General features: G+C 41.9%; 2 protein-coding genes across 3 annotated transcripts in view; one reads left to right on the top strand and one right to left on the bottom strand.

The window, feature by feature from the left end:
* Positions 1-5,982, bottom strand: part of LOC135702016 (DNA-dependent protein kinase catalytic subunit-like) — a 253,136-nt gene extending 247,154 nt beyond the window's left edge. Inside the window, exon 1 of the mRNA XM_065222965.1 lies at positions 5,965-5,982. The gene's annotated coding sequence lies outside the window, so the exon portion shown is untranslated. The remainder of the gene's footprint in view (positions 1-5,964) is intronic.
* The window catches only part of Cirl (Calcium-independent receptor for alpha-latrotoxin), a 117,247-nt gene extending 104,533 nt beyond the window's left edge, over positions 1-12,714 (top strand). For both annotated transcript variants that reach the window (XM_065222989.1, XM_065222990.1), the window contains 2 exons: positions 9,557-12,565; positions 12,636-12,714. In XM_065222989.1, the coding sequence (XP_065079061.1) occupies positions 9,716-12,565; positions 12,636-12,698 (2,913 nt within the window). In that variant the 5' untranslated portion in view covers positions 9,557-9,715 and the 3' untranslated portion in view covers positions 12,699-12,714. The remainder of the gene's footprint in view (positions 1-9,556; positions 12,566-12,635) is intronic.
* Positions 12,715-13,048: the final 334 nt, after the last annotated feature.

The following is a 13,048-nucleotide window of genomic DNA, read 5'->3' as shown; positions in this document are numbered from 1 at the left end:
AAGTTATGCCATTGCAAACTTGCCGTTACACGCTTTTTAGAGGCTTCGTAGTCGGCGTAAAGTTTTTTACCCACCGTATTCGGAGTGTTAATTCGTTTTTCAAAGGATACAACATATACTTCCTTAGCTCAGTCGGTAAAGGTGCTGCTACGCAGCAAGTCTATGCTTAACGAAGCTGGGTTCGATTCCCGTCCGGTCTATTTATTTTTCGTTTTGGAAAAGTTCTCGACTTCCTTGTGTATAGGATTGTACAGGCATGGAAAGCTCTCAATTAAAATGTGGAAACGCTAAGTTTAGAGCAAGTAAACTGCTAATATGCTATAAACAAAAGCTAGAATGCCATGTAGTAGTAATAAAAATGGTATTTAAGGCAATGGAACAGTCCTATCGCACTCGGGATCCTCCAGCCAACAGATAATTGATGCTCAACATATTCCAACATTACCTGTTCCACGTTTTAGTCTAGTGCATTGCTCTGCCACCCCTTGGATCGTTCTTCAAACATTATCCATATGAACTGGCTGGATTTATTGAAGATCGTGGGCGGCATAGAAACTTCTAGCGCAATGTTGAACTAATTTTACCATGTAAATTCGTTCAACATTGGCACAGTTGCTGGGGACCTCAATTAATTCTGAAAGGACACTGCGGCGTACAGAGCTGACCCACCCTAATCTTCATCATGATGATAGGCAGGGTTCCTTCCACTCGCTTGCTATAAAACATTGTTTTTCGGAGTGATGCAATTATTTGCAAGCGAGTGGAAGCAGCCCTGATGATGGGTCAACTTTACAACCCTTGGCTCCATTCTGTTTTTGGATTTATATTGCTAGGGATTGTTAGATATCACTCGTTACGACCTGGATTTGCGCTCTAGAATCATGGGGATGTTCTTATAAACAATGTAACGGAGAGGTCTACACAGGAAAATGGGATATAAAATCCCTAATTAAGTGTCAACTTAGCTTATGAAAAAGGGCAAGAAAACATTTGTTTGCTTATCAAAAATTTAAACGTTGCTCAATATTGCCCCTAACTGATATTTGAATTGGATAAACCGCACTGAATAGCTTTGTTGCAGACCGCAAATCCATTCGACTTTTGTCTAAAAAGTGATCAACCATTTATGATTTAAACTGAATCATTTATGTTGCTTTTGTGACTGTCTCTTCTCTCTTCACTGATAATCGCTCTAGTTTCGTGAATGAAGCAGAATTTCCTGATTTTTTACCTTTCATTGATACACGACTGTCTTCATGATCAGCGTTAGATTGACAACCTGTACCCATTCCTGAGAACAATAAATGTCCTATGTAAACAATTCTGAAAATGTCCACTTTCATTCCAGGCAATCTTTATTGATTATCCATTCCCGGATGTCAAACAAAAGAATCCCCTTCCACTCTGTCCGAGGCGTCGGTTGTCGGGACAGTGTTAAACTGAGACACCAACTACCCATTGACGTCCTATTCCAATTGGGGTCAACTGCGACCAAATGTACTTGGTTCATATGTGCACGACGGTGCGCATCACGTTACGCCGCCACTATGCTGAATGGGTAATTGTTAGCTTTAACCTCGGTTCCGTTTTAATCGATTATTATTGTACCTGCCGGAATGTGCATGCATGCAAAGCGAGGGATGCAATGCATATTGCATACAAGAGCGCTTCATGAATAAAAGCTGTCAACGCGCGCCGAGCTGCCATTCATTGTGTGATGAGGGACTTGCGGGAATTTGCCAACGAGCGTCGATTGGGAATTTGGATTGTTTATCAGGGACTCTATCTGTACACGTAGGCTACTCACTTGTCAATTGCCTCGATTGAATGGACCTTTCTGTGTAAAATCAATTTGTGTATTAACAAAAAAAAAAGATTTATTTTGAAGCAATTGACATATTTTCCCATTTTGCCGTTGTTGAAGTGATGATATGCGAACGAGCAGAATGTCACGGTATGGACGGATCCACTTCGCCAGATTGACATATTGTCTACGCTGATTTTGATTGCAACTCAGTTCAGATATTTCGCAGATACGCAGAGAATCGTTCCATGCTGATAATGCCTGATTCCTGGTATGGCGAAAATTGGAATTCCATTCCATTTGCTTGACCAGACAAGACCGAAGTGCCTCCCTCGCAATATAAGCAAATCGCTTTCGGTGTCATGCAGCGATATTAAATTTGTCCTTCTGCTGCTGCTGCAAAGAGCCAATTAGGCGATCAATTAAGAACTCAATAGCTTAAGTCCGTATATTGAGCAGCAATTTTCCTATCAATTATCCTTGAATAGCGGAACCGTCTCCCTCTCGCTCGGTTCGTGCTAGCTATGGAATCATCTCCTATCTGGAACATTTTCCTCCCGTTCATGGCACAGCATTCTCGTTTCGTTTTTTTTCGTTCATCTTGTATCGTTCCCCACTGCCCAGCCTAGAACTAATCTCAGGAACAAGCTTTTAAATGTGCTTCCGTCGTGTTCCATGTGTCGACCAGTGGCGGAGCTAGGGATGCATCTCTCTGCTATGAGTAAATACGAACTAAAATTATGTCGCTTTTAAATTCCTCTTGATTCCCCTGGGATTGTTCGCGAACGAATTGCACTCATAAATTTCAATTTAACAATTTTCAAAAAGGTATATATTTTAAATTTATTTATGTAATGGAATTATGAACTCTCATAAATTTATAGAGTTTTCTTCAAATGACGAGCCTAATTGTTGTATCTATATGTTGAAAAAAGTATAAATCAAAACAAGAGATCTGAGCAGGTGAAACGTGGTATTAACAATTCTCCAAATCACCCTGGAGTTAATATCTTGAAGATCTACAGGCTCAACAAAGTATTATACGAAGTTCCGATCATATTTTTCAGCCCGTAGGTTTCGTGAAGCTCAATAATATTCTGTTGACAACAAATCTATGGTTCTACAAAATATTCTGCAGTTGAGATCTTGATGATCTACTGGCTCAACAATATCTGGTACGATGTACCGGCTGAATTTGTTTGACCATATTTTTTCATGGAGCCCCATAACGTCATGTGAGTCATATAGTTGTGCTACCAAAATATCAATGATTCTATAAATTATCCTGGAGTTCAGTTCAGATCTTAGTATTCTACAAGCTCAACGAAATCTTATTTGATGCCAAGACTGAGTTTTTGGATCCTAAGCACTTCGTGTAGCCTCATAATAATGTTTGAGATATAGAACTGTGTTAACAAACTATCTTTGATTCACCAAATCATACCAGAGATCTGATCTTGAAGTTCTACAGAACTAAGTATTTTGGCAAAATATTTTAGGTTCCCCAAAGTGCCTGACGTTCAGATCTTGAAATCAGCAGGATCAACAACCCTTGTAGCACTCTTGACGCAAATCGGTGGCTGAAACTTGTATAGGTACGACTTATTTCAGTCATACATATCTTACTGCAACTTTTAGTGACGATAATGTACTACTCGGGAAAGTCTTCACGGCGTGTTAATTAACTGTACGTAGATCTTCGTACGTCGAGGAATTCTTAAAAATTAGATCAGAATATATTGTATTACGCCAAGGAACTTTCTTAACTATTCTTTTTATAATACAACCAACTTTAACTTCCAGGGGCCTCCCTTAGCTCAGTCGATAAAGGCACAGTTACAAAGTATGACCATGCTGGAGGTTGCTGGGTTCGATTCCCGGTTCGGTTTAGGAGTTTTTTAAGTTGTAATTTCTACATATTTTAAACTTTTTTTTTTAAACCCTGGGTCCTATAAAATCAGACTTGGAAAATAATCCAAGAATCTGGAACGAATTAAACGTTCAAGATGTTGGATATTGAATATTTTCCAAGAACCCAGATACAGGAGGTATTCAAAATAACTAGGATAGGCAAATTTTTGGTCAACTTTGGAGTGTTGTAGCTTCATCTAATATGGTCCGATTAGTTTTTCTTCCAAAAGCATTCGACTGTAGTGTAGCCACCAAAATAACCATAATCACCGGATTCCGGATTTCCGGACAGCTTGTCTAATTTGCTAAACTTATGATGAGATTTTATATAGGAAGCCTGTTATAAATCTATATTTTTGTGAATACACAGAAAGATATACCATTTCCAAAGCGAATAATACGCCAAGAACTAAAATCGGCCTATAATCAACCGAGATATGGCCATTTCCCAGGAATCTGTTCTGATGGAGTGTTCTGAATGCGGAATGATCTTTCAATCACTCAAACCATGCCGTGCGACAGTTTATTCTTTATGGTTTTTCGTCAATAGGCTTTCGATAGACTTTTAATGCATCATTGACCACATTGGCCGCTCTCGGAACCACGCGATACCCCGGGGAACCTGTAGCAGAGGCCAATTGCGTTTTTACACCAAAACATGCGTGATTTTTCATGAATAGGCTTTTGATAGACTTTAAATAGATCAGTAACCCCATTGGCCACTCTCGGAACCAGAGGGGTATTCCCGGAGGAACCTGTAGCTAGGGACAACTGCAAGTTTGCACCAGAACATGGAGTGCGACATTGTTCATGTTTTTTTTTTTTAATTAATAGGCTTTCCATACACTTCAAATGGCTCATTGACCATATTGGCCACTCTTGAAACCGCAGGGATACCCCCGAGGGAATCTGTAGCAGGGAACTATTCCATTTTTACTCCAAAACAAGCCGTAGGGCAGGTTTTACATCATCAGACTTTAGATAGGCTTTAAGTGTATAATTGTCCTCATTGGCCTCTCTCGTAACCTCCGGGATACCCTTGGGGAACCTGTAGTAGAGGACAATTGCGTGTTTACACCATAACATGCTGGGCGACAGCACTCATTCTTCATGTTTTTCCATGACTACACAGCTCGAAAAAGTAGTGTAAATTTCTGTTCAATATGATGCACATAAATGGAGCGTCATATATCATATACGTTTACATTATATATCATGTAAAGTTCTGACACATTTCATGCAATGTAGCAAATATTGCATACAAAAGCCCATCTTTGTAAACAACATTGTTTGCAAGTTGCTCGGTTGCGTGAAATGAAATACAAGTCTACGTGAATGAATGCTTACATCACAAATAAAATTCAGAATTTTTATCTGTGTAGGCTATGGATAGAATAGAACATTTATCACATTGGTCGCACTCGGAACCTCTGGGATGTCCCCGAGGAAACCTTTAACAGGGAACATGCCGAACGACAGCCTTTTCTTCGTGGTTTTACATGAATAGGCTTTCGATAGATTTGAAGTGTATCATTGACCACATTGGCCGCTCTCGGGGCTACCAGGAAGTCCCCGGGGGAACCTATAGCAGGGAATGATTGCATTTTTACACCAAAACATGCCGTGTGGCATCTCTTCTTTCATGGTTTTACTTAAATAGGCTTTCCATCAGGGGGAACGACTCTCATTTGGATGCATTTTTTTCTAGTAATTACTTGTAATTCAGCAACATAGAAAAAAAATAGATGGAAATGGATCAGAGAATGGATTGAATGTGATACGTGTTTTGGGTGATTTAAAGATATGTCCGCATTCAGAACCCTCCATCAGAACCGATTCCAGGGAAATGGCCATATTTCGGTTGATTATAGGCCGACTTAAGTTTAGAAAATCCAGGAATAAATTATTTACTGTCAATTCAAATTGCGATCATTAGAACTATATACAGTCAACTCTCCACAACTAGATGCCCAAATTAATTTCATGGTTACTGTGATACCGTTTTGTATTGGATTGTTATTACGTTACTCGACAAATCTATACCTCGGTGGACCTTTCAATATCGAGTTGTAGAGAGTTGACTGTATGTACAGTTTTATCTGATTGTGTTTTTTTTTATGAATTTAGTTTTGTAATTGATTTTTGTTGGTCTAGAATCTAGAATGCAAAGAACTGTCCTTATCTGTTTTTTTGTAACAATGACATCGATCGTCGATTTGTCGTTACTGCTAGCTCACTCTCTCAAACACTCAAATCTCGAAATACTTTGTCGTTACAACTATGTATCCCGCTTGATATTATGGAGCTCCATGAAGCTTAACGGTTTTAAAAATTTACCTGAGACATCGTACACTACCTCGTTGAGTCTGTAGAACATCAAAGTCTGAACTCTAGCGGCGCCGGTGGTGTAGTGGTAAGCGTGATTACCTCTCACCCAGCAGGCCTGGGTTCAATCCCAGTCGGGATTATCTGAGGCATAAAATCTCTGATCATGTCTTCCTTCTGAAGGAAAGTAAAAGCCCGGTCCATTGATGGGTCGATAGGTAGGGTCCAGGTATGGCGTCGGTAGCATTGGTACTCTGTTCGAAAAACAAATCAAGGAAAAAAAAAATGCCTCAACTCCAGGATAATTTGGAGATTGAAAGATATTTAGCTAATACTTATGTCCCATATGATGTGATGAGGTCCCAAGATCTACGAATTCGTATAATAAATCAAGGTATCGTACAAGACTTTATTGAGTATGTAGAACATCAAGGTCTATGCTCAAGGATAATCCGGAGATTTTTTTTTTCAATTCAACCTATATATCCCGCATGATATTATGGGGATCCATGAAGCTTTCCGAGTTCAAACATATAGTCGGGGCATCGTACAATAGCTCTTTGAGTCTGTAGAACTTCAAGATCTGAGCTCCAGGATTATTAGGAGATTCAAAGATATTTTGTTAATGCATCTATATATCTCACATAATGTTATGAGGTGCTCACGTAGATAGCAGATGAGAATCAAGTATAACTGTATTATATGATCTGTTTCCTTAAGTGACCACTTTTTCGTATGTTTCGGATTTTCCGGAAGGCCGTTCATAGTCATAAAAGGTTCATAATTCTTAATTTAAACAAACTCTATAATATTGATTATTTTGATGGATTTAAAAAAATGATTGATTTAAAATTACTCATATCCCAAAAATAAAAATGAGCGTAAAATCTACACACTTAATTTAGGTGCTCTGAGAGTAACATATACGAGCGTCAATTTTGACATAAATTTAAGTCATAACAGACGCGAAATATAGCTTAATCAAACATACTTTTCGTCGAGCAACCAACTTTTCAATCTCGGAGCACTTAATATTACATGACATGTTTGTTTACGTCTCATTTTTTATGTCAATGACGGATTCCGTCACGTGTAAATTTAGTTATTTCTAAGTGTGTAGTTAAACCTGTGTCACTGCCTACTACTTACGTAATAATATAACAACGAGAAATTTTGTCCGTTGCGCTGCTGCTTCAATTTCTTCTTCTTTGCTTTTAGAAGAGTGGTGCGGAAGTGTAATGTAGTGTACATTAGTGTTATGTGGTGTAATGCAGATTTTCGACTCCATTTTAAAATCCAATGTTGTGGCATATTGAAATACAAGATGGCGGCTTCCGGTGTGAAAAACTGTCAAATATCCCACAATATGTGTATCTTCAGAACGAGAATAATGTGCGGAGGCCGGAAATTGGTGATTGCCTCATTTTTTATATATTGTATATGGGTATTTTTGTATCGGAAATGACCTGTAGCGGCCGGCGCTTGTATTGCCCAAATTTATATCAACAGTTTACACATTGAGGATGATTACTAGTCCCAAGCAGTATTTTTTGGTTCTCTGCGCATTTACAGCTGATCTGGCAATATCGGAGTAGCATCCGCGGGCGGTCAATCATGCTCATATAGTGGCCGGAAATTGATGATTTACGACGCGCTTTTAGCATCCAATATTGTGGTTTCCGGTTTATGAAATATTGTTAAATACCCTACAATATGAATAGTTTTCGAACGAAAATGACATGTAGAGGCCCAACATTGATAACTGGCGGCATTTTGAAATCCAAGATGGCGGCTTCCCTTTTCAGAAAACTATCAAAAACTCTACATTTGTCATTTCTAGAACGGAAATGTCGTTTAGAGACCGGAAATCTTCGATTGACGCCATATTAAATGAAATTCAAGATAACGGCATCGGGTTTTAAACAATCAGTCAAATTCCCTACAGTAAGCATATTTTCCGATCAAGGGTGACGTGTAGAGACTGGAATTCGATAATACCACGGAAATACCATCATTTTGGCATTCAAGATGGTGAATTTTTGGTCTACGAAAATTTTACAAATACCCTACAATACAGTGCTGTTCGATTTAATAGAAGCACATGTCGATTTTCATACAAAATGGTCAACATGTAACTTTGTTCTCTTGTGATAAATTGTGCTGAAACCTTCGCCACAGAAATTCAAATATGTTCAATTTCGCGATTACCGGAATATCCTGGAACACTACTCAGAATTTCTTCGGCAATATGCCTAAAATTTGCTCTCCCAGAAACTTCTTGAAGTTCTTCCAAATTTCTTATGAATTCGCTTAAAATTATGCAATGATTTTTTTTAAAAGTATTCCTTTGGAGTTTTGAAATTCGGCCATTTTGGACCTTGCAATTTGTTCAAAATGACGTAACATTTCAGAATTTTTTGCACGAAAACGTCACTTCTGATCAAACGTCTGAAACAAAGTTGAATCTTTCTGGGAAAAATATACGCGGTATTTTTTTTTCTTAGTAATTTTGAGTAAAAACTGAATATTTAAAAAAGTATATTTTAATATTTGCAATTTATTTTTAAAATATGGCTCAGAAAAAATGAAAAACTTCTGGAGTATTTTAAACCATGGATACTTGAAAATTGACATGAATCGTAGAACATCAACTTTTTTTCATATTTTTAAACTTCTTGTTAACAAGCATTTCATGTTTTTTTGCACAGATAGCGATTTATGTCTTAAATATTGTTTTCTGTGTATAAATTTGATAAAAAAAGCGATCTTTGTCAATTTACAACTGCCCTTGTTTAAAATATTCCAAAAATCTACATTTGTATGAGTTTTTTTTTAATTTAAAAAAATGAAGATATACTTTTAGAGATATCTGGAATTTGTTTTCAAAATTACATACAAAAAATACCATGTATATTTTTCCCAGAAAAACTGTCTCAGGCGTAATTTTGAGAATTGACGTTTTCATGCTACATTTTATTGAAAAATGACAAAGACGCCATTTTGAAAAAAATTACATGATCCGAAATGTTCAATTTATTGTAAAAATGTGAATGATTTCTCATAACCCCCACAATTATGCAAAGTTTAATGGACGCTTATCTATGTGGAGCAGGCCAGTGACAAGGCCTATACCAACAGCAGCGTTTGACAGTACGCAGCATGTCCCGGGCTCAAATCGTTTATTTTGCTGTTTGGGCCCGCTGTCACGGTATAACATGTTGCCTACGCGCCTGCCACTGGGCTGATGTGGAGTGAGAAGGGAGGGGCCTAAAACCACTCACAATCAGTCTACGTAGTTTATTAACAACCCCTAATGGTACACTCCATATATCTCGGAACCCTGGCACCGCCCATGGTGTACCAACTACATATATTCTCGGGTGTCATGTTTCCATATTCTTTATTTCATCCCTCCCTTCCTTTGACAACCAAAGCGTCCCGAAAAGTACATTCCCATAGTAGCGATTGGTCACGATTTAACAAGTGCTTTTTCTGTTCTATTTCTATTCCCAACAGATAATTCGCAATCACCGGAACAGTATGCAGAGGCTCCATTCCACCAGCAATTGGATTAGCAGCAGCAGCAGCAGCACTGAGTGTGAATGATATGCACCAGCAATCGTTAAAAACCATCAGCAGAAAACGAAGACGAAGAAGAAGAAGAAGAAGTTAGCAATGAGGTCCTTTCGATCAGGCACCATGGCCGATAGCAACGGTGGCAGTAGTAGTGGTAGACGAAGGAGGGGGTTCCGGGCACCGGAGGCCAGCTGTTCCAACTGGAGGAGCGTTTGGAGCAGTGTGGCGTTATTGCTCATGACGCTCCCGACGCTCAATTTTGCCATAGCGCCCAAATACGAGACGGCGTACGCATGCGAGGGTAAGACCCTGATGATCGAGTGCGAAAATGGCGATTTGATCAATTTGATTCGCGCCAACTATGGGCGATTTTCGATAACGATTTGCAACGACCACGGGAACGTGGACTGGAGCGTGAATTGTATGTCGCCGAAGAGTTTGCGGGTACTGCACTCGAAGTGTGCCCAGAAGCAGAACTGCTCGGTGCTGGCGTCGACCAACATGTTTGGGGACCCATGTCAGGGTACGCACAAGTATTTGGAAGCGCACTATCAGTGCGTTTCGGCTGCACAGTCATCCACGACGACCAACAGGCCGAGTCCACCGTGGCTGAAGACATCGCAGCCGATCGTGTGGAGCACCTCGACGGTTCGGAATCCGGTGCTGAGCAAGTTGAACTTTTCCGATCCGCTGGCGGGATTCGGTGTGACGTCGGCGACGAGCAGCAGTATCGGAATGACGGTCGGCAAGGTGAAACCGACGACGCCGTACAAGCAGCAGACACTGATGGTGAACCAACAGTCGCCGCCCTCGTTCGGATACAAAGGCTTCGAGAATAAGAGTGTGAATGATGATTTGGCAATTATTAAGACGATTAGTGGTGGTGACGCGGGGAAGCGACCGAAGAGTGAGGATAAAAGTGGCGCTGGTGCCCCGGAGGATGATGAAGACTTTGGTGACGATGAAGACTATTTTCCGACGCAAACGGCAGTATTATCCAACGCTAATAGAGATAGGGATAGGAGCAGCAGTGATGGTAGCAAGAGCTACGACGAAAGCAATGTTTCAATGGGTGGAAACCTTCCTAGCAGTAAGAAGAATGATGATAATCACAGCAGCAGTAGTAGTGGTAGTAATAGTAATAGCATAAGTGGAAATAGCAACAGCAGCATCGGTAACAGTGCTGTGAACAACAATGTGCTTGATGTGAGTCACGCGTGTGGTCCAACGACGGCGAGAAATCTGTTCTGGAATGTGACACGTGTCGGGGAGTCGAACGTGCAGCCTTGTCCGGGTGGGGCCACCGGTATTGCCAAGTGGCGATGCGTAGCAATAGGATCGCTGACGCCCGAGCAGCGAATGCATTTGCAGCAACAATCATTACTAGATGATAATAACAAAAGTGATATTAGTTTTAATAGTAACCTTAGTAGCGGTAGTAGGAACGGAGTGGCGGCAGCTAGTGGTGGCGGTGCGATGGCCACGTGGTACTCATATCAGCCGGATCTGACGCAGTGTCGATCACTGTGGCTCAACAATCTGGAAATCCGGGTCAATCAGCAGGACTCGTCGCTGATTTCGATAGCAAACGACCTGTCGCAGGTGACGAGCAGCAAGACGCTGTACGGAGGGGACATGCTAGTCGCTACGAAAATTATGCAAACCATGTCGCAAAAGATGCATTTCGATATCGAAACCCTGCCCGACCAGCGACAGCGGGAAGCGTTGGTGTATGAATTGTTGAATAGTGTAGTAAAAACTGGAAGCAATCTGTTGGACCAATCCCAACATGCCAGCTGGCTGGATTTGAGTGTGGAGGATCAGATGCGGGTAGCGACGTCGCTGTTGACCGGGTTGGAGGATAACGCGTTCCTACTGGCCGATACCATCCTTCGGGAGAGGCACGTGGTTCAGAAGGTGAAAAACATCCTGCTCTCGATACGGGTCCTGGAGACTAGGAATTTTGTCAAAAACGAAGTGTTTCCCGACTCGAGCCAAGAACGGTGGCAGGTTAGCAACGATCAAATCGAACTGCCCAAAGCAGCGCTGATCGAAAACAGTGAAGGCGGTCTGGTGAGGATAGTGTTCGTTGCATTCGATCGGTTGGAGCAAATCCTAAGGCCTCAATTCACCAACATCCAACAACCACGTGTCGATCAGAACAAACTAGAACAGGACGACTCTAGCTCAAATAACAATGATGTGTCTGCGACGACGCCTCGGCAGCGATTGCTCAACAGTAAGGTGATATCCGCTAGCCTGGGCAAAGGACGCCACATACAGCTGTCACAGCCCATTCGTATGATCCTGAAGCATCTCAGAACGAAAAACGTTTCCAATCCGACGTGTGTGTTTTGGAACTACATTGACCACGCATGGTCCGAAGATGGTTGCTACGTGGAATACACCAATGCCACCCATACCGTTTGTATGTGCAACCATCTGACCAACTTTGCCCTCCTAATAGACGCCATAGACGAAACGCAGCTCTCGCTTCTCTCCATCATCGACGACGATATCAAAATCCTCATCTACATCAGCATAGCCATCTGTATCGTGATAGTGATAATCGCGCTCTTTGCGCTGAAACTCTTCAACGGAGTGTTTTCCAAGGTTCGCCGACGAAACCACCAGATGGCCAACAACGCAGCAGCGGATTTGCATTTGCCGAATCACCTGCAGCATCACGGTCTGATCGGTGCCGGTGCTGATCTGGACGTGAACATCCATCCGCATCAGCATCCGTACAACAGCTCGGCGGCCGGAATGATGCCGGGCGATGGTGGGCACATAATGCGTGCCGGCACTGGCCACAATCATCACAACAATAATAACCTGGTTACGACTACGTTCAACAACCTCGGTCCGGTCGCCGGAGGTCCCGGGCTAGGGGGTTACGAAACGGCACCCCACCATCGGCTTGCCGCGCAGGAGCGTATCAATAACAATGTAAATGCCACTAATAATCACGCTTTGACATATCGCGCTAATAATAATCAAATCAATTTATTACGTTCAGCAAATCAGCAGCCGCAGCAAGCTACTGTTACTACCTTACAAACCACATCATCAACATCTATAATCGCAACCGCCGGTGGTCACGGGATCGTCGGCGGTGGCGGTGCGAGTATAGGTGGTGGCAGCAGCAGTGGCGGCAGCAGCGGTGGTGCCGAGATGGCCGTGTACAATCTAACCGAAACGGGCACCGCCACGTCCACGTCCTCCAGTGCGGCGGCCATCAGTGCCAGTAGCATACCGCTGCTGCATCACCACCATCACCACCATCTGCATCATCATCTGCACCAGCATCAGCATCACCACCCCTCCTCCGGTGCCATCATCGGGGTCGGCGGTGGTGGCGATGTCGGAGTGGCCGGCGGTAGGGGTAGCATCAGCGGCGTTAGCATCGGAAGTAGCGGTAAGCGGAATCTG

This window comes from Ochlerotatus camptorhynchus, unplaced genomic scaffold (assembly GCF_037179485.1).
Source record: "Ochlerotatus camptorhynchus isolate MF236.1 unplaced genomic scaffold, CSIRO-AGI_Acam_v1.1 ptg000182l, whole genome shotgun sequence".
Taxonomy (NCBI): Eukaryota; Metazoa; Arthropoda; class Insecta; order Diptera; family Culicidae; genus Ochlerotatus; species Ochlerotatus camptorhynchus.
Note: the sequence above shows the minus strand (reverse complement) of the source record. Positions and strands in the feature narration are given on the sequence as shown.